The 22,020-nt window shown below is 41.9% G+C and overlaps 1 protein-coding gene across 1 annotated transcript in view; it reads right to left on the minus strand.

Annotated features, from left to right (window-relative positions):
* Nucleotides 1-20,771, minus strand: part of MICU2 (mitochondrial calcium uptake 2) — an 85,413-nt gene extending 64,642 nt beyond the window's left edge. Inside the window, exon 1 of the mRNA XM_060129115.1 lies at nucleotides 20,539-20,771. Within this exon, the coding sequence (XP_059985098.1) occupies nucleotides 20,539-20,745 (207 nt within the window). The 5' untranslated portion in view covers nucleotides 20,746-20,771. The remainder of the gene's footprint in view (nucleotides 1-20,538) is intronic.
* Between the last annotated feature and the right edge of the window lie 1,249 nt (nucleotides 20,772-22,020).

Consider the following 22,020-nt stretch of genomic DNA (forward strand, 5'->3'; position numbering starts at 1 on the left):
AGGATGCCGGGCACGGCTGGGCAGAGGAAAATACTGCGTCCACAGCCACGCTGACCAAAAAGCCAGCAACTATGTCCGAGGGCACTTCTCTAAAGGGGCAGGCACCCCAAACAGGGGGAATCGCAAAGGCCACCCCTGGGGATGCGCTAACCCCCAGCGTGGCAGGAAGGCAGAACGCCCAGAGGAGAGCCAGGACACACCTTGCTCCTCCTCCAGTCCCGCAGGCAGCAGACTGACCCACAGTCCATGGAAGCTATGAACATCCTGCTCTGCAGCTAATGTTCTGATGTGAAGGTAAAGAGTGCTCAGTTCAAGATGGAAAGGGTCAAGCTTATACACTCACACTGTCCTTGGCAAATAACGTATCTGGCTAGACCATCTGTTTAAAACCTGATGTTGGGCCTGTCCAAATTCTCTGGGAAAATGCAGAGCAATAGGAAACAACAATGAAAATCAAATTCTGAAAGAAAGCAGAAAAAAATCACAGAAAACAAAAGACGTGATCGATGCACTTTAAACATCCGAGAGCAAAGATAAGATGCAAGATGACAGAGGCCTCTGAAAGGGAGCCAGCCCAGCCGCACAAGAGGAGTAGACACGAAAGATGCCAGTATGAAACGAGAAGCTCTAAGAAACAGGAAAGACTAGAACCAACACTGCAGAAAATACACAAACTACGGATAGGAAGAAAAAAAACATAGAAGGCAGAAGAAAAGCACAGGGAAAAGCATTTAGGGAAAAGAATATCCACATGTGTGACAGACACCAAGGATTCAACATGAAAACTGCTGTACTTCAGGAAGACAGAGAACAAATCAGCAACAGATTTGCTCAAAAACAGAGTGGGAAAACCTCACTGAAACCCTCAAAGACCTGAATTTACTACCCTATCTGCCACTGCCCTATGTGAATATACTCAGGTTTGAATAATCCTAGAAGACCTCGGGGGAGATTGGTCAGTTTTAGTTCTTTCAGAAAACCTAAATAAGGCAGACGTTAGAAAATCTAAGTAAGGTTAGAACTATGATGCCCTTATTGCTGGATTCAACCTCTTAAAAGCGGTTGTCAGAGAAGATAGTACAAAAAAATGACACAGTAAATGATTAAGCAAGATGTAGTTCTAAGATAATGCTTAAAAGACACACATCACCCTTGTATACTAAGTGAGGAAATGAAAGCAGTGTGAGGGGGTAACATTCTCAAGCTATTCAACCCGAAAGGCTGGGGAGAATTTTTTTGCCCCTCTTTACTCCAACTTATTTATTGCAGTGCAGGAGAACTATTCCAGTAGGAATGGACTAAACGGTACCAATCTTAATGTTTACCTGAAGGAGATATCCTAAGTTACTTGGACTCAACCCTGTCGGCCTCAGGAAGAAGAGGAGCCTATGGAATGTGCCTGTGGAGATCAAAGCACTGCTGAGGGTCTGCTGGGGGCTCTGCCCCTAAACCTCCCAGGACTGGGTGGAAAGTGATGGGAGCGGGGATGAGTCCGTCCCAGTACCACTAGATTTGCTTCTCAAACCTGCATCTAAAGCTAAATGTATGGGAGAGGAGGGGCAGAATCAAAGCTGGGATTGGAGCTACCCTCAACATGTGAGAACCGTCCACATGGTTCTGGTTAAATGTAAAATGCTCCATGGCTTTCAAGGATTACTTGTAATGCAGTAAAAAATGTGACAAAGGAATTAAGAGCAATGAGTGATATGAACTAGATAAAAGAGATCTTTGAAAGCTGATGACTTCTGTGAAAACATTTCACTAGTTTATTGCCTTTAAAGCAACAGGTGCTTCACCATTCTGTCTCTACTTTTTATCCATGAAGTGACAAATTGTTAAAAGTGTTCTGTTCTTTGTTGAACATTCTTTGGTCTCTACATTTCTAATGAAAAAAGTGGGAAAAGAAAAGCCCTTCCTTACAATGCTTTCAGTATGTCCAACAGATATACATTGCATCAGGCAAAGTGTAGTAAAACCTATTCATTTGAGGTTTTTATTTTGGAATTTGCAGTAATCTGGATAAAATGTAATTGTTTTGTTGTCTTTGAACTTTCTGTGGTGTAATTAAAGAATATCTTTTCTTCTTAAAGAAAACTTCACAACTGGAAATTTTCAGTCATTAGACAGAACTTTTCCATTTCACTCTGAATCAGGGAGTTTTTATTGTACATGAAACAAAATACTACCAGAGTAAATTAGAACTATTCACTGCATAAGCTGTGCTTCACGATAAATTCTACAAGATGACAGAGTATTAGTGAGGGAGACAAAAGTCATTCCTAGGAAAACTGGGAGCAACTAAGTAAAGCTTCTCCTGAGAAATGATGGAGTCGCTTTAGCCTACTGCCCTACTCGCAAGGGAAATACTACTCTGTGAACTGCTCCTACAACCATTCAATATCAACTTATTTAATAAATATTACATGTCTCCTATGACCAAGCACCGTATAAAGTGACACATGAACAGACACCCCCTTTCTAGTGGGGGGAGGCCTAACACAAGTGGGTGAATGCTAGACAGAAGTATGAAAGGAGCACTAAGCACTTAGCAAACGTGAAAGTCCCACAGTGATAAATTCCAATCTCTGATAGTTACTTTTCCAATATTACTTATCAACCATGACATTTTGACTTCTTTCTTTTCAAAATGAGAGATATGTACACGTACCACAATGTTCATAGAAGCACTATTCACAACAGTCAAGACATGGGAGCAACCCAAGTGTCCATCGACGGATGGATAAAGAGGATGTGGTATGTATACACAATGGAATATTATTCAGCCATAAAAAAGAATGAAATAATGCCATTTGCAGCAACATGGATGGACCTAGAGATTATCATACTAAGTGAAGTAAGCCAGACAGAGAAAGACAAATATCATATGACACCATTTATATGTGGAATCTTAAAAAAATGACACAAATGAACTTGTTTACAAAACAGAAACAGGGACTTCCCTGGTGGTGCAGTGGTTAGGAATCTACCTGCCAATGCGGCGGACACAGATTTGAGCCCTGGTCTGGGAAGATCCCACATGCTGCAGAGCAACTAAGCCCGTGTGCCACAACTACTGAGCCCGCACGCCACAACTACTGAAGCCTGCGTGCCTAAAGCCCGTGCACCGCAACAAGAGAAGCCACCGCAACGAGAAGCCCGCGCACCACAAGGAAGAGCAGCCCCCGCTCACCGCAACTAGAGAAAGCCCACATAAAGCAACAAAGACCCAACGCAGCCAAAAATAAATAAAAAAACAAACAACAACAAAAAACAGACTCACAGACATAGAAAACGAACCTATGGTTACAAAAGTGGAAAGGGGGCAGGAATAAGTTAGGAGTATGGGATTAACAGATACACACCACTATATATAAAATACACAACAAGGGTTTACTGTATAGCACAGGGAACTAAAAAAAAAAAAAAGAAACAGAGATGCACCCAACTAATATTTTTCATTATTATATAATTAAATTTAAATAGAAGACTCCTAACAGGTCTGGTATCAGCAAATTTATCTCGGTTGTGATCTCTCTTCTTCAGGCAACTGAGAAGTACAGCAGAGCCTAACAAGGAGCCTTTTGTGATATAAGCTACGATCTAAATTTCAGGACCCTTACAAACCCATGCAAAAAAAGTCTCCTCAAAACTGAGAACTTCAAGTATGCCTGGGGAAAGTGCTGCTATCAAAGGGCTGAGTCATAAACAGAGGCTACCATGAGGGTTAACAACATTTAGGATATTATATCCTACAACACACACAGTGTGGAGTGAAGAGGGGATGGATTAAAGGACCCCTTCTCGCCTTTCTCCCATCCCTCCACAGGCAACAGCTGCAGTCTGTAGCTGTATGTATTTTATAGTTTAGGATTCCAGAAGGAAAGTGATTCATCCATACGGTATTTTGCATTGCTTTCCCCCCATGCTCCCACATTCTCCATGATCCGCGCAGGCTTCCATACCCCCAGTCCCCAGCAAAAGACTGTCCCCGCTACATGCTTCCTCGGTTTACAGGAAGCACAGAGTGAGGATGGCTTTGTAAAGCTTGTGGCTGAATACTGACGGCAGTTTGCCTCTCTACCACCAAGTCCCTTAAGCCCCACACCCTAACCCTACACAAAATTTGGTCAAAGACTGGAATTAGTTAAAAAACAACAAGAACAAAAAACCCCAAACAGCAACATGTTGCTTGCGTACAAATTTTATCCCAAAAATAGAACACATTTTTTGAAAACCTTTGGATAAATGGGAAAATAATGAAAGCTTGAAGGGGCAGATATGCAATTTCCTATTAAAAACAAAAACTACATTTCTATTTTAAAATTCCATTGATACTATTATTTTTATGAATTGGTCTTGTACGAAACAAATACGGTACTAATTTTAAATGTCAACCTTAGTTTTGGTCTTTGCTAACATAATTTTCCTGAAACTGACTGGGTTTGCTGGTGTGTCCTTAGCTTCAGTTTTTGCCTTGCTACCTCTGATGAGCTTTAATAAACCTCTGCTGCACATCTTTCCAGAAGACAGATTAAATAACCACTAACCGCTTCTGATGGTAATTAAACCTCACGAAGCTAAGCGTGTGATAGTTAGCTGCTTCTGGCCCTTTCATTTGTTAGGGTTCTGGTACTCCCTCCTCTAAGAGCCCTCCCCCAGTGCCCATTCTGGGTTAGGGTGTCCTAGAGCGAGTGTACAGGACTCAGTAAAGGCTTATCAAAGCCCTGGTGACTCTGCACTGCATCTGTCTGCACCCGGCATGCCTTCCTTTGGTTAATATGTTAGTTAAATGGTTAAAAAAGTGTGCCAGGAATGAGTGAATCTTTATGAATGGGAACCAATTCCAAACTTGAAGTGTGATATTAAAAAAATAACAATTTAAAAATAGATTTCAGTCCTTGAACCAATACGCGAAAGGGTTTTGTGCTTATGTATTTTAAACCCTATTAATAATTTATTAAAATATCTTTAGGTAGCTAGGTATGTACAAGTGCACCCAAGTGTGCACACAATTATTTCCTCTTATTACAACCACAAATTACTGCATACTGTTAATTACTTTAGATTTTAAAAATGCCTTCACAACAGGAGCACAGAGGCAAAGCTGTGGACAGGGGGTGGCAGTGTTAACTGTACCAAAAGGATATTGCTTATTTTGCGCCTGTTGCACAAGCCATGGAATCTCAGAAACAGATGCTCTGAAACTGCGCTGCCCCAGCTGCTGCGCACTTTCTGTCCGTAAATCTGAATGATCTGATGGATTTCAGGCCTTATATCATGTTTGGCTTGGGTTGTAACGGATCTTTTCAGCTTCCGCTTGGAGTTTGTGGACATAACAATACAATATGTCTAAGATAAAAGTTTTGATTAAAATGTATTTGTAGCAAATGAGCAGGGGATGAGCTGAACATTTTACCAAGCATTGACAAAACACATAAAGATACTACTTTTACAAAAAAGGTACTAAGATGCATGTCATTTCTGTTGATGTTTATAAATTAAATCACCAGTAAATAAAGTAATACATAGATTACATGATACAAAAAGGAGAGTAATGCACATATATGATTACACATTTTGGCAAATTAATTTACTATTCAATAAAGCTCTGCTTTGTGTCTGTAAACCATGAACATAGGACAAACCGTTTAAGACCTGGCGAGGACTTGCCAGAATCTCCCTCTTTGCTTTCACCTGATTCTTTGGACATATTTCATGCTCGTAAGCCATCCATGCTCTCATTTAGTAATTTCTCAAGATACTTTAACAGTGAAGATTTTAAAAGATTCCATAATAGAATCTGCTATATAATGGCTGAAAAACCAAACAGACTGTTTGCTTGTTTGTTTGTTTAAGGTAGCACCTAACATAACTAAAGTAAACCACCGCTAAATAAACAAGCTGAAGAGAATCCCCCCTTTCCCACTTCTACTGCCAGCACTGCTAGCGTTCAGCCCCTTTTCCCTTCAACTTCACCACCCTTCTCTGCCTTTAACGACAGGTGGTATCCAACGAGGATACACGAGTTTCCACATCTAGCCTTCACGTACAGGGCAAAAGCAGGATAAAACTGTGCCAGTGAATCATATACTAAGTGAGCAGAATTGTCAGCATTTGCCCAAGGCAACAGTGAGGCCTGTACCAAATACGAAGTTTTTGGGTGCATGCTTCAGAAAAATCCTTATCTTGACCCTTAAGAATTTTAGAATCTTATATGAGAAACAAAACCACTGAAAACTTATAGTTTATGGTAAGTTGTTACATACACATTTAAGGGTTGGCATGGACAGAACGAGCACTTGGGTCATCTTTCCCTTTTAAAATTTATTTGGTGGTGAATTTACTCCTGTGCTCTTTACAATCAAGAGAATAATCCTAGTTAAATCTTAACCAGGATTAGGGAAGAAAGGGAAAAAGAAGGAACAGATACTTGTAGGCTAAAATAGAGCCTGAAGTTCTGAAATGATTCAGGCAACCCTAATCTCCAAACTTGAACTGCTAGTGAAGTCCCAAAGAGTTACTCTGAATATTTAAAGACTCGGATGAACTTTGTCACCTTGTTTAGTGTGAAATTAGTTTCTAAATATTCATGGCTTTTGTTTAGATACTCTTTTAACTTATAATAAAAAAACTTCATATAGTTATATTAGTACCAATATTAAAACTGTTACTATGAAATCATCGTTTAGGCTCTGAGTTCCTGCATGACCCACCTCACTCGCATGCTAGAGGGTAAAGAGAATAAACCTGAAGACACTTTCTTGGATAATGGACCTTTATGATTTAAAGGAGAGGGATATGGTAATAGACCAAGGCATCTGTGACACTTATAAAGGTGTAAACAGGACAAGCTAGTACAACAGGGCTAACAGAAGGCACACTGGGCTAGAAAAGAGAATGTACAGTCAGAACAGAAGTGAAGTACTGGTAAAAGAGAAGAGTAAATACCATAAAGTAAAGGTAAATATTGTAAATTATCTGATCTGAGGGTAATATCCAAAACCGAAGAGTAACGCAGTGACAGGATCAAAACAGTTTACTTGAAAATAATTTTAGATATAACACCTGAAACATTTTGCAATGTAAAGAAGGACAAATATTAAGAACCTAGAAGGGACAAGAATATAACCTAAAAATTTAGAGCAGAGCCTCATAACCCCACACTACAATGCTTCCTGGTGCTTGTGACTCCTGGAAATTATAGGTGAAAACACTGTATGAGCTTTTTGGGAGAGAGTACATAACTTTTATCATATTCTCAACCTATTCAAAGAATAAATGACAGGGGACTTCCCTAGCAGTCCAGTGGTTAAGAATCCGCCTTCCAATGCAGGGGACGTGGGTTCGATCCCTGGTCGGGGAACTAAGATCCCACATGCTGCGGGGCAACTAAGCCCACGTGCTGCAAACTATAGAGCCCTCACACTCTGGAACCCGTGCGCCACAACTAGAGAGAAGCCCACGTGCTGCAATGAAGAGCCCGCGCGCCACAACAAAAAGATCCCACATGCCACAACTAAGACCCAATGCAGCCAAAAATAAAAATAAATAAAATATAAAAAAAGAATGACAAAGATGAATCAGCAAACGTGAGTAGTAATATGGTAAAATACAATAACAATTAGTAAAAAGAAAAAAAGCTCCAATTCTAAGCACTGCTCATGTTAGAATAGCATAGAGTTAATTAACTCTAAATAACTGAGATGATCCGTTCTCAACACATGGCTGTAGAAGACTTAAAACTGAACAGAAAAAGTTTTCTCCCGCAGGACTAAATATAAAATGAGAAAACAATTAATTCCAAGTCCTTTAAAAATGTCTTATATTTTCCACCAGCTAAAGCACATTAATTAAAATAAAAAATACACAACTGCTGTACAGCCAGAATAAAGCAAAGTACTAAAGGACATCATCGTTGTATAAAAAATTCAAATAAAAGCTTGGTCTTAATCAAGTCTTATATGTGTATCTGCACAATTCTGATTTTCACATTGCTTTCTCTTTCCGCTGATATGGGCTAAAGCCATGTAGGCTGCCTTCCCCAAACCAGGCACTGCCCTATATAAGCAAGCATAATAAATACTCACAGCCTCTAACAGAGAAACAACTAAAGAGCAATACAGACGAAAAGAGCCTGGAGAGCGAGGAGACGGGCAAGAGGTGGTCTCCAAGAGGGTAGCGTCAGCTCACTGTCACTAGAACGACCTCTCTGCAACCACACTTATTTTTTAAAAAAATTTATTTATTTTATTTTTATTAATTAATTATTTTTTTGCGGTACGCGGGCCTCTCACTGCTGTGGCCTCTCCCGTTGCGGAGCACAGGCTCCAGACGCACAGGCTCCAGATGCACAGGCTCAGCAGCCATGGCTCAAGGGCCCAGCCACTCCGCGGCACGTGGGATCTTCCCGGACCAGGGCACGAACCCGTGTCCCCTGCATCGGCAGGCGGACTCCCAACCATTGCGCCACCAGGGAAGCCCTATTTAATTTATTTTTTGGCTGCATTGGGTCTTCAGTGCTGTGCGCCGGCTTTCTCTAGTTGCGGCGAGCAGGGGCTACTCTTCGTTGAGGTGCACAGGCTTCTCGTTGCGGTGGCTTCTCTTGTTGCCGAGCACGGGCTCTAGGCACGCAGGCTTCAGTAGTCGCAGCACATGGGCTCAGCATTTGTGGCTCGTGGGCTCTAGAGCACAGGCTCAGCAGTTGTGGCGCATGGGCTTAGTTGCTCCGGCGGCATGTGGGATATTCCTGGACCAGAGCTCGAACCTGTGTCCTCAGCATTGGCAGGCGGATTCTTTTTTTTTTTTAAACATCTTTATTGGAGTATAATTGCTTTACAATAGCGTGTTCGTTTCTGCTTTATAACAAAGTGAATCAGCTATACGTATACATATATCCCCATATCTCCTCCCTCTTGCGTCTCCCTCCCACCCTACCTATCCCACCCCTCTATGTGGTCACAAAGCACCGAGCTGATCTCCCTGTGCTATGTGGCTGCTTCCCACTAGCTATCTATTTTACATTTGGTAGTGTACATATGTCCATGCCACTCTCTCACTTTGTCACAGTTTACCCTTCCCTCTCCCCATATCCTCAAGTCCATTCTCTAGTAGGTCTGTGTCTTTATTCCCGTCCTGGCAGGCAGATTCTTAACCACTGCACCACCAGGGAAGTCCCCACACTTATTTCTTAACTTCACAGCCATTGGCTATATTTCTATAACATGAGAGAACGATAGTTGTTAATACCTTAACACTGCCTTGCAAAGTTTTAAATAAGTTTTAATTAAAACCTTCTCACTCAAGATACAACACCCAAACCTTTAACAGTGACTAGTCTCTTCAAGTCATGAAGAGGCAAAATGGTTCTTATGTGTTTCTTTTTGCCACTTTTCCTAAATTTTCTATAACATATGCATATCTCAATAAGAAAAAAGCCAACATAAGTAAGTAATCTTTAAGAATTAAGAAAGAGCCAACAGCTGGAACTCCCTTCCTAATATATTTCAAGAAATTTCAATAACCATAATAAAACAGCATTTCTTTAGGGTTTTAAGGAGCAATCTTTTCATGACTGTAATTGAAGACGGATTTAATCACTGCCTAATGGCCGTACTAATAAAATACAAAGTCCTAATTTAAAAACAAAACAGTTGCAGTATTAAAGTCAAGCTTCAATTACAAATAAAATATGGTTAGTATTAAGTTTTTAAGAAAGAAAACTGTGTCTGGCTCACAGGATAACCCTCACTGTCGTCTTTCCACTGCAGCAGTTCCTGGTTAAACCGCAATGTTCCCTTATCACCACCCCCTCCTGCTGCACACTAAAGTAGCTCACTCGAGAGGAGCTGAGCCTTTCACATCATACTTCAGCGCAAGCGGGACTGTCACTGGAGGAACGTTAGGAGGTGTTCAGCTGTTCACTGTCTCTCCTCGGCAGCTGCCGAAGCCACGCACTTAGAGCAGGATGTACCACAAGAGCAGGCTCCTGACCCTGACCTCAGCCCTGGACCAAACCCCAGCATTCCAGAACTCCCCACCAATGTGGGTCTGAACAGAGGCAGAAGCCCTACTAGGGATCTGCTTCTGATCTGAGCTGGCTCTTAATTGGTCAACTATGACCAAATTTAAACTGAAAAAGATTTTGTCTTTAGAACACCTAATAGTGTGATTTAATCTCTTGGTATTTATACTCTGCACACACTCAAAAACACAGAAACCCCATTTATAATTTCTTATGTATAATCTTCTAATTGTGCATACTAGCAAATGAGAAGAATGACTGATATTCCCAAATAGCAGATAGACTAAGCCAATCATACTTTGCTTTGGAATATCTACTGATAAAACAATTTGTGGAAAAACACTGTGCTTTCCTATTTAAGGTTCATTTTATCTAATTTTAAAAACGGTTTGCATGTCTAGGGCACACAGCAGCCAAGTGATGAGGACAGAGGAGGGAGCCTCCTGGAACTATGCTTGTGTAGCAGGAAACACTGAGGCTGCACAACTGCTACCACAGGCACATCAATCATACAATACACATGTGGATAAACTGAAGATTTTATAAGGCTGTATTTCTTTTTTTTTTTCGTGGTACGCGGGCCTCTCACTGTTGTGGCCTCGCCCGTTGCAGAGCACAGGCTCTGGACGTGCAGGCTCAGCGGCCATGGCTTACGGGCCCAGCCGCTCCGCGGCACCTGGCATCTTCCCAGACCGGGGCACGAACCCGTGTCCCCTGCATCGGCAGGCGGACTCCCAACCACTGCACCACCAGGGAAGCCCCAAGGCTGTACTTCTTAATGGAGAGTAATCACAACTTTTATTCTGCGTACCACACATTCATGAAACTTTCACAGATGTCAGTGAAAAGTTTCTATATAGACTAGGGTGTGCTTAAATATAGGATCCACTAAGTATTATTTCTATATTGAAATTATTTATAATCTGAAACATTTAACTATCTTTTTTATGGAGAGCACATTAAGAGAAGATATCTGCTATGGCTTACTTTACCAAATATTTACCACTTTTTAAACTGTAAATTTTAAGTTCATATACTCTACTATTGATGGCTTAGGATATGTTTATGCACTGTTACAATTCGTAAAACTCCAAACTCACAGTAACAAAAGCATTAATTTGAATGCATTATCTACCAGAACATATGCTTTATAGAATAAGAGTAAATAGTAATTTTTTACTCAGGTTCAGCTAAATAAATATAATTGCAAAAGGAAAGATTAAAAAATCCTTCTGCTTTTACATTACAATTTGTTTTTCTTCCCTTCTTGGCCCCCTTGTCCCCCCTCCCCAAAAAGCACCTCCACAGATTTGCAGTAAGATACAGAAAGAGTGTCATATCACACAAGGAAGGAAAGTAAGACAACCTCTCATTCATGCAGGACAAATAGCTATGCCAAAAGCACAAATTACATCTAATTAGAGGGTATAACTTTGTCATCTTTTTTTTCATAATCTGGCCATTTACACACTTTGATTTTTGACTTCCATTTGGGTTTACTAACATCAAAGCTTTGTCATCACTTATATGTTTCCAGAGACATTTTTACCTGAGGCAATAAAGTATAAAAACTTCTTTGCATTCTTGCTGTACTGCTGTAAGAAAGCTTTAGTCTTCATTAGGCTTACAATGTTTCACGGTTATTAAACTTCTGTATGTTGCTATAAAGTTCATTGCCCTTGGCATACCAATTTTAAATGTACTATCGTTAAACTCAATGCACTGCACACAAATACACTCCAACCAAGCAGACTCCAATATATTATTGTTTTACTCTTGCTAATGTCTTACTAATGTCCTTTTCTCCCCTTTTCACAAAAATAATGACCACAAATATACTCAGACAACTCGAAATAAAAGAAAGCAATGCCAACTTAATTTTATGAATTGTTTAGGGCTCTTATAGCAAATTAAAATAGTTCCATCTCATTAAATACATTATTTGAGCTTTTAAAATACTCATTGATATGCAATAGAAAAAGAGTCCTGCATCTAATGACACTTGCAAAATCGCTTTCCCAGTTAACATATTTCTGTTTGACTATTTAAACATGATGATCCACATTCCTTGCTTTTATTTATTTAAAATTTGTGATCACCATTTGTTTCAGTCAGGTTGTACTCACAAAATGTGAGTTCAAAATGTGAATTTAAATAATATCAAAGAAACACATTTGATGTTCTCTTACTATTTTAGAATTTTAAAATTTAATGCCACGATGTAATATATTCTCATTAAACTCATAATACCAAGGCTTCTTTTGTTTTAGACATTAAGATTAATTAATTAATCTTTGGCTGCATTGGATCTTCGCTGCTGTGTGCGGGCTTTCTCTAGTTGAGGCGAGCAGGGGCTACTCTTCGTTGCGGTGCGCGGGCTTCTCATTGCGGTGGCTTCTCTTGTTGCAGAGCACGGGCTCTAGGTGCGTGGGCTTCAGTAGTTGTGGCTCGCGGGCTCTAGAACACAGGCTCAGTAGTTGTGGTGCACGGGCTTAGCTGCTCCGCGGCGTGTGGGATCTTCCCGGATCAGGACTCGAACCCGTGTCCGCTGCACTGGCAGGCATATTCTTAACCACTGTGCCACCAGGGAAGCCCAAGGCTTCTTAAAAATAGTTCGTTAGGTAATATTTTTTAGCTACATTAGAAAAACTCACCAAAAGCAAGCCATCAGAAGTTTGTGGCCAGTGGTCCTATATTCATCCTAACTACTGTTTCGAAGCTCTCGTTCTTCATGAACGGCGTTAAACCCATCGCTCCCTCCCTCTCTGGGTTTTCTCTCGGGCAGCAGTCATTACTGCTATGACCCTTCTGACCCGCCCATGTTTCCCTGATTCTACCTCCTAGTTTTCCGGAGCAGCTCACCATCAGGGTCTCCTGTCTATAGCCAGCTGGTAGGGTTAACCATGCCCTCTGCTTTCACTCCTGTCAGGTTGAGGAGGAAAACTTGTTAGTCTCAAAGCCCAACCTTCTACCTGGGGTCTGACTCCAGGTAACCTCCTTCCTCAAAGACCTCCACCTATAATCACCCCCACAGAGCTGGACCAATTTTTGCCTCCTTATTATATCATTCTCCCAGCCAGCGTCTCTTTTAATACCCTTTACAGCAACACTTCCAGAAAGAAGCATCTCTATTCACTTTCTTTGCTTCCTCACTTCAGTCTCTCCTCAACAGATTCCAATTAAATTTGCCCCCAGTATTTCACTGAAATGCCTTTTGTCAAGGTTACCAACAACTCCCCTACTGCCACACCCGAAGCTCAACTGTCTGTCCTCACCCTCTCAGTAGCAACAGACTTAAGTCAGTTACAGATTCGAAGCAATCCCTATCAAAATCTCAATGACATTTTTTATGGAAATAGAAAAAAAATCCTAAAATTCATATAGAACCACAAAAGACACTGAAGAGTCAAAGCAATCTTGAGTGAGAAGAACAAATCTGGACGCATCACACTTCCTGATTTCAAAATCTATTCCAAACCTACAGTAATAAAACCAGAAGTAGCAGGTGCTGAAAAGTATGGTACTGGCATAAAAACAGATAATACGGACCAATGGAACAGAAAAAGAGACCAGAAGTAAATTCATGCATTTACAGTCAACTGATCTTCAGTAAGGGTGCCTAGAACACGCAATGGGTTAAGGATAGTCTCTTCAAATAATGGTGTTGGGAAAACTGGACAGCCACATGCAGAAGAATGAACTGGACCCTCATCTCACACCTTATACAAAAATTAACTCAAAATGGGTTAAAGACTTAAATGTAAGAACCAAAACAGTAAAACTATGAGATGAAAATATAGGGAAAACTTCTTGACATTGGTCTGGGCAATGATCTTGTTTTTTGGATATGACACCAAAAACACAGGGAACAAAAGCAAAAATTCTCAAGGCTACATCAAACTAAAAAGCTTCTGCACAGCAAAGGAAACAATCAAGAGAGTCAAAGACAACCTATGGAATGGGAGACAATATTTATAAACCATACATCTGATAAGAGGTTAATATCCAAAATATTGAGGGAACTCAAGTCGATGGCAAAAAAACAAAACAAAAAAACCTTGATTAGAAAATGGGCAAAGGATCTGATTAGCATTTTTAAAAAGAAGACATACAAAAGACCAACAGATAAATGAAACAGTGCTGACAATCACGAATCATCAGGGAAATGCAAATCAGAACCACAGTGAGGTATCACCTCCCACCTGTCAGAATGGCTATTATCAAAGAGACAAGAGATAAGTGCTGGTGAGGATTGGAGAAAAGGCAACCCTCAGGCACTGCTGGTGGGAGTGGAAATTGGTGAAGCCACTGTGGAAAATCCCTCAAAAAATGAACACTACAACTACCGTATGATCCAGCAGTCCTGCTTCTGGGTATGTATCTAAAGGAAGTGAAATCGCTATCTCTGAGAGACATCTGCACTCCCAGGGCCACTGCAGCTTTATTCACAAGAGCCAAGCTATGGAAAGAACCTGTTTGCATCAGCAGATAATGGATAAAGACAATATCGATACACACCCTTACCCACAAGATGGAACACTATTCAGCCTTGAAAAAGGAAATCCTGCCATTTGTAACAACATGGATGAACCTGGAGGACATTATGCTCAGTGAAATAAGCCAGATACAGACAGACAGATACTACATGGCTCACTCATCTGTGAAATGTGAAGAGTCAAGCTCACAGAAGAACGAAGTAGAATGGTGGCTGCCAGAGGCTGGGGCATGGGGAGATGCTGATCAAAGGGTAGAAGTGTCAGTTATGCAGGATGAATAAGTCCTGGAGATCTAGCAGACAGCATGATGACTATACATATACACCATACATACAATACTATATCATATGCTTGAGGTCTAGATCTTAGACCTCAAGAGGGTAGATCTTAAGTGTTCTCACCAACCCCCCCATCCCCCCAATGGTAACTTCATGAGGTGATGGATGCTAATTAGCTTGACTGTGTTGATGATCTCTGTTACACAAAGAAAACATCAAGTTGTACACATTGAATATATACAGTACACCTCAATAAAACTGAAGGATAAACAAAACAAAAACCCCTTCCAGGAGTGCTTTTAAAAAACTGGGAACGGGAGGGACTGCATTCTCCAGCCGCCTCTCTTGGGCATTGCTCCATCCGATGCTGCCTCTGCTTAAACCACAGGAGCTGTGTGTAACTCTGCCCAAGCCCTGAGAATATACCAGACTTTAGACTGGGTGGGAGGTGGGGAGATCAACAGGTTGTAAGAGAACACACCCTTTCCAGTCCCGAGCCCAGACTTGCCTGCGTGCTCTAAATTCTCCTGCCCTCAGGCAAGCAGCCTGCCCTCACCAGTGGAGCCTGAGCCACACTCACGTCCTTAGGGGGCTGACTCTTCACGGGAAACACTGGCCATGCAAACCCAAACCATTCTCCCCCAAGAGGAATTCAGCCAGTTGTTAACAGACAGACCTTGTTGTATTTAAATCTTTAGTCAGTGTAATCAATACTACACAAAGTGTGTGTCATGCATTTAACTACAATATCAAAATATAGTGTCTATTAATACAGTTGGTTTTAGCCATATGTCAGGATTATTTTCCAAATTTAAAAATAATTTAATTGGCTTGAGGTTTAAAAGTTGAAGCATCTCAATAATTCGAATGAAAATGCAATTAATTTTATTCTAAAATTTATTCTGATTTTTAATGTGATAGCTCAGGACAAAAGCTTGCTGTATAAAGACAGATATAAACATTAACAATAAGAATTAAAATTAAATATCATACACAGTAATAGGTGAAATGGACCCACCTTTAAACTTTTGAGACAAAGGTATACCAATTATTGTTTCATTATAGATTTCATCAATTTATTTACCCATTCAATAAATACTTAGCACACCTACTATGCACAAGACTCTTTTCTAGGCTCTTGGGATATAGCAGAAAAGAGCAAGGTTTCTTATTTACTTAGGTTTCCTACTGGGAAAATGGCATATGTCTCTATGACTCTAAGTGTGTAATTGAGTATACATAGGACATTTAGTAACTGAGCTGATTTTGAACATTTCTAGAAACTGCCTGCCTATTATTTCTACAAAGAGTAATCAAACCAAAGTTAGACAAGGTCACTTCATTACATAGTGCAGTTCATTTATTTACTCTTTGGATAAACATTTATTATGTGCCATTGTGTGACTGTGAATGTTTCAGGCACCAAGAATATAGAGATGAAAAAGATAAGAGGCCATTCTTCTGGGGGAGACAAAATAAACAAGTAGATAAAATAATTTCAGGGAGTGATAAGTTCTACAAAAGAAAAGAAAAATGAATTAAATGTTAAGAAACGCTTCCAAGGATTTATAAATACAAATTTAAATAAACATATCAAAGGGAATCTGATACTTATGAATCTACAGAATAAAAAATTTGGATTTATTTAGAATAAAAAGCATTTATACAGTATTACAGACCAGGTTATAGAAAACAATTCTACCTTAAACATGGTGGACAAATTTTTCATTAAAAAGCAAACCAAAAAAATCCTATTATGAAGTCAGGGAAACATATATTCAATATCACATATAATTTGAAAATTAATATAAGGCCAAAAATTATAAAAATTTAGAGAATAAATGAAATACTCATTCAACAAATCAATAAGAACAAATAAAATATTATCACTGCTGTCATCTGCAAACTGTAATGCATTTAACTTTGGCTTTATGGTTTTCTCTTTACTTTTTCTCCCCCCTCAGTTTTAGGCCTTATTTACAAGGATTTATAATATCAAAATGATTCAGAAAAGCTTTACTTTTAAGTCTGATCTTACATGCCATTGAGTATTTACTTAGTAATATGGAAATGTTTGTTTTCATCAGTTTTTGGTTTACCAATATATTATTTCTAGCTTGCAATAGCAAAATACAGTAATAGCAAAAAAACTTTTACATAGTATTGAAATTCCTGAAGGAAGATTATTTTGCCATTGCAACTTGAAAACTCTAGAGCTCCTGTTTCTCCATGAAATAACTTTCTATATTTTTTAATATACCAAGGTTTATTAAGAATGCAGCTATCCTTTTAAGGCAGAATGGACTGGAATAATAGAATAATTTTGTCTTCTCCCTTCTATCATTTATCTGATTTTACTATGCCAGAATCAAATATAATAATACTTAAAGAGAGTAATACTAAAATCTAGAACAGTTTTCAAATATACTTAAGTGTTTCAGAGGAAGCAGCTTACATACAAGTAACTGACAGGCTGACATGCTCTAAAGCAAGTCATGCCCTAAAGGATATCTGTAGGAGCAATATGTTGTTGTCCAGATGTAATCACTTGTTCAGGACTCCTGTAAGGATGCCCCGCTTCAGGCCACTTCGCTTTCACCAAATTCACCAAAGACCTACACAGTACTCGCTCCCGCTAACCCAAAGAAACCTGGAGATTTTCGCTTTTACGAAAAACGCAAAAATCGAAAAAATTGCTCAGCCTTTGTTTTTCAGCGACCCATTAAAGGGGCAGCGCACAGCCCAGGCAGCAAGAGCGGCCCTGGGGACTACACTCAGCATCTCAGCATCAGATGCCAGAGCTCTGAACTGTGTCTGTGAGCTTCTGTGCTTCATCTCCATTTATTTTGTGCATCCGTTAGCAAGACGTGTCCTAACGGCTCCTTCACTTTATGCCATTTCGGCTTACAAAAGGTTTCACAGGAATGCTCTACTTTTGGATAGTGGGGGAGAACCTGCATATGTTCTGAAACAATACAATTACATTTTACACAAGACTCCTGCAACTTAGATTCTGCAAATTTATCTTCTAAACTTCTTTCAAATTCATCCACTAATTTAGCCATCACCAACTCTCTCCTGAATTATTTCAACAGCTCCTGACCTCACTTTCAATCCATTCCCTTCACTAAAGTCTCCATACTCTTTCCAAAGGTCCAAGTCAAATCTGCAATATAGTAATATGTGTAATTCTTGATTTATGTGTTAAATAACATGATATGGTGGCATGTTTAATAAGCACTGTAATTTCAAAGAAGTGATACTTTGAGATATCTGTAACAACTGTATCAGAATAGGAAAAGATCTGAGGTTGAGGTTGTTATACTGTCAGTTACTGTTAACACTTCTGTAGCTAGTTGCATACATTCACAATTGAAGAAAATGTTAAGTTATAGGTCAAAGAAAACAAAAATGTAATCTTTTTCTATTTAAATTCAAAGACTCCCTGAATTCTATGCCTGTATTCTTGGGGGACCATGAAGGTTAAGAAGCCCTATGATGGCTCCCTGCTGTCCTCAGGATAAAAATTTCTTCATGACCTGATTCCCTGCCACCTCTACGTGTTCTGAACCTCATCGTGTACAGCTCTCATCCTACTGAGTCCAACTCCTCCCACCAGACCTTTGCAACATTGTTCCCTTGCGTGCAGCATTCCTCCCCGGCTCTTTGCCCAGCAAACTCCATTCATCCCACAGGCATCAGTTTACAGGTCACTGCTCAGGAACCCAAGCTTGTGGGAGGGGCTCTTCCAGGTGCCCCCAGAGCACCCAGCACTTACCACCACTATCGCCCTGTATTAAAATTGCCCCCGCACTAAACTGTAAGCACTTGAACCGTGTCTTGAATTCCCCACTCCTTGCATACTGCCTGGCACACAGGTAGCACTTCAATAATTGTGGAAAGAAGAAAGAAAGAAGGGAAATGCCAAAATATCTGCTGTTTCATGAGCTTGAATTCTACCCTTAATTCCTGACTGACCCTCACAAATGCAAGCGCTGGTCACAATGGAAATCTGAAGCGTATGAGTCAGTGAGTATAAATTCACTATTTTTATTGGAAAAATCACTTACTGTGATGACTGAAAATGAAGGACATTATCACTATTACTAAGTCCATGTCAGGAAGACTGTACCACCTTGCAATGCTAAGTAAAATAACTATATAATACATAAAAGTGTATCAAGAGCACATCTATCTCAGCAGTTTTCGACCATGCACACATGACTCCAAAGCGGCGGTGGTGCTGACGGCCGGGGCGGCGGCGGGACTGACAGGCCCTCTCTTAGGGAAATGTTACCCCAGCCAGTGAGGTGGAGGGAGTTTTCAAACTACAGGCCCCTCAATTCCTGCTGTATTCAGCCACTGCTGCTGAGAGGAAGCCGAGGTCATCTTCAAGTCCACTGGGGTGGCAAAAGGACGAAAATCACTGTTTTAATCAAAGTCGTCCAACAGCAGATCAAGCAAATGCTGTGTCAACAGACCTTGTAAACCCACTGATCGTACAATGGTTTCTGTATTACTTTAGCTGGGCTGCAAGTACCAAAGGTTGCAGGGAGGGAAGGGAGCTGGGGAGAATTCAAAACACCACACTGGTGTAAAGTTTTAGCGTCCTGTCAGGAATTGAAAACACAAACAGGCTAGCAGTGGGCCACAAAAACACAGTGACAAGGATGGACTGAACCCGGAGTCTACAAATTGCTGAGGGGGTAAAACCGAAGCCATTTCTGGGCACACGGAGTGAACCCCTTTGATAGACAGTGTGTCTGAGGAGCACTAGGTCAGAGCGTGACGACAGATGGCTCTGCGCAACAAAATTTTAAAATGTGGATTTCGTCCTAGGAGCACGAGGCACTAATGGTTTCTGAAGAAGCGTATGTCATGTAGTTAAAGTGATACTCTTGGGAAGATTAAACAGGATGAATTAAGCGGTTGAGAACAGAGGCAGAGAAACCAAGATGGATAATAAACTTAATTGCTTGACACAAAATGAACAAAAATACTATAAAACACCGTTAGACAGATCCTTCCACCTGTAATCAGAACTGGTGTGAGAATGGGGGGAGAGTTATTGCCCGTTTTAACACTGTGGCCTCTTAATTGAATACAAGTAAACATACTGTATGTCAATACCTAACTTTAATTCACAAGGCCTGCTTTCCTCTCTTTTGTTGTATATGACCGTTGAGTTTTTCAGAACTCAAGGCACTTAGAAAGGCATAATGTAAATCTAACCAACAGAAAAAGAATACTGCTTTTAATTTTCAAAAATATTCACACAAACTTAAAAGAATTAAAATGTCCTTTAAATATTTAAAAAGTAGTACTCTTTTTCAAATGTTCAAATGTTTTGCGTGACAATTTTATATTGAACCAGGAAACATGACCTTTACTTTCAAACATGGTAGTTTTAAAAGAAACGTCTTTTGTGTGGTACTCAGAGTCCGCGGAAGCATGAAGGTTTACGACATGTGATACTGTTCCTGACAGTTGACCATCAAACCTGCAGCATCGACCAGCCGATTGCCTTTTATTATTAAAAAGGTCACCTGTTAGGACAGCTGGACCACGGGGCGCAGCTGCGGGGCCCGGGCGCACGGGACACGCCCCCACCGTCCCCGCGGGTCCCTGGCGCAGGCTGCCGGGGTCCGCCCCAGCCCCCCACTCTTCACCCGCACCCTCCACCCGCCGGGCGTCCGAGGACTGAGGGGCGCGGCGGGGCTGCCGCACGGGGCCCGTCCCGTACCTGGGCTACCACGGTGAGGCCGCCCTGGGGCGCCGCCATGTTCACGCGGCCGTGGTACCATGTTGCTCCTGCTCCCGCCAGGGCCACGCCGACCACTGCCGCCGCCACGGGCCCGGAGCTTGGCCAGGCCCGCCGGCCGGCAGCCAGCCCGCGCCGCAGCCTTCCGCCCCAAGCCGCCAGCCGCGCACCGCCCACCGCCGCCGCCATTTTTGCGGAAGCACCCAGTCGCCGCGTTCGCGTCGCTTCCCACAGCGGCCCGAAAACTCGCCCGCGGCCGCGGTGTCGCGAGACCCAGGCAGTCTCCGTCCCGCCCCCGAGCCAACGCGCTGTGCTGAGGGCGGGGACGGGGCGGGGCCTCGTGGAGGGGCGGGGCCTGGTAGGGGCGGGGCGCAGTGGCCGGGAGGGAGTGGGCACGCCGCCGGGTGTGGCACCAGGATCGCCGTGCCGTGTGAGGGGGGCCGTGTCTTGTGGGGCCAGGGCCGGGCGGCGGTCAAGGGCCTGGGGCCGGGGTCGCGCGAGGCGGCTGGCTGGCTGGCACCGGGCGGCGGTCGCGGTGAGCCGGGAGCCGCTTTCCCGGGGGCCGTGATCAAGGCGGTGCGACAGGGTCCCTGGTGTTGGGCGCTGACGAACACGCCCTGCGGGTCCTGGGAACCGGGTCGGCTCGGCAAACAACGGGCTGCGTTCCGAATCACCTACCTGGGTCAGAAAGCTGCTCAAGCTCTACATGTTTCCGCACAGGCCTCGAGGACACAACGTGGTTTAAAAGTATTGTATTCTATTGTCTCACTGTGGCAGCTAAGCATTTAAAAATGTATTTTTCAGTTGGTGAAATATACATAACACTATCATCTTAACCATCTTTTAGCTCACAGTTCGGTGGTATCAAGTACATTCACGTTGTTGTGCAACTATCACCACCATCATCTCCAGGACGTTTTTTGTCTTGCAAAACTGGCGAACTTAAAAAAAAAAAGCGTCTTCGCTGTCTTTTAAATCCTTCCAGTCCTTACATTCTCGTCTGCTCTTTGGTTTTTGCTAAATCATCTTCTTTCCCAGCCGTCTAACTTTGACGAAGTAGTTTGTTTTTTCTTTTGCGGTACGCGGGCCTCTCACCGTTGTGGCCTCGCGCGTTGCGGAGCACAGGCTCCGGACACGCAGGCTCAGCGGCCGTGGCTCACGGGCCCAGCCGCTCCACGGCATGTGGGATCTTCCCGGACCGGGGCACGAACCCGCGTCCCCTGCATCGGCAGGCGGACTCTCAACCACTGCGCCACGAGGGAAGCCCTGTTTTTTTTTAATAAAATTTTCTGTTTTTAAAAAATGTATTCTATTTATTTTTTTTTAATTTTTGGCTGCATTGGGTCCTCGTTGCTGTGCACGGGCTTTCTCTAGTTGCAGCGAGCGGGGGCTACTCTTCGTTGCAGTGCGTGGGCTTCTCACTGCGGTGTCTTCTGTTGTTGTGGAGCATGGGCTCTAGGCGTG

This window comes from Lagenorhynchus albirostris, chromosome 18 (assembly GCF_949774975.1).
Source record: "Lagenorhynchus albirostris chromosome 18, mLagAlb1.1, whole genome shotgun sequence".
NCBI lineage: Eukaryota > Metazoa > Chordata > Mammalia > Artiodactyla > Delphinidae > Lagenorhynchus > Lagenorhynchus albirostris.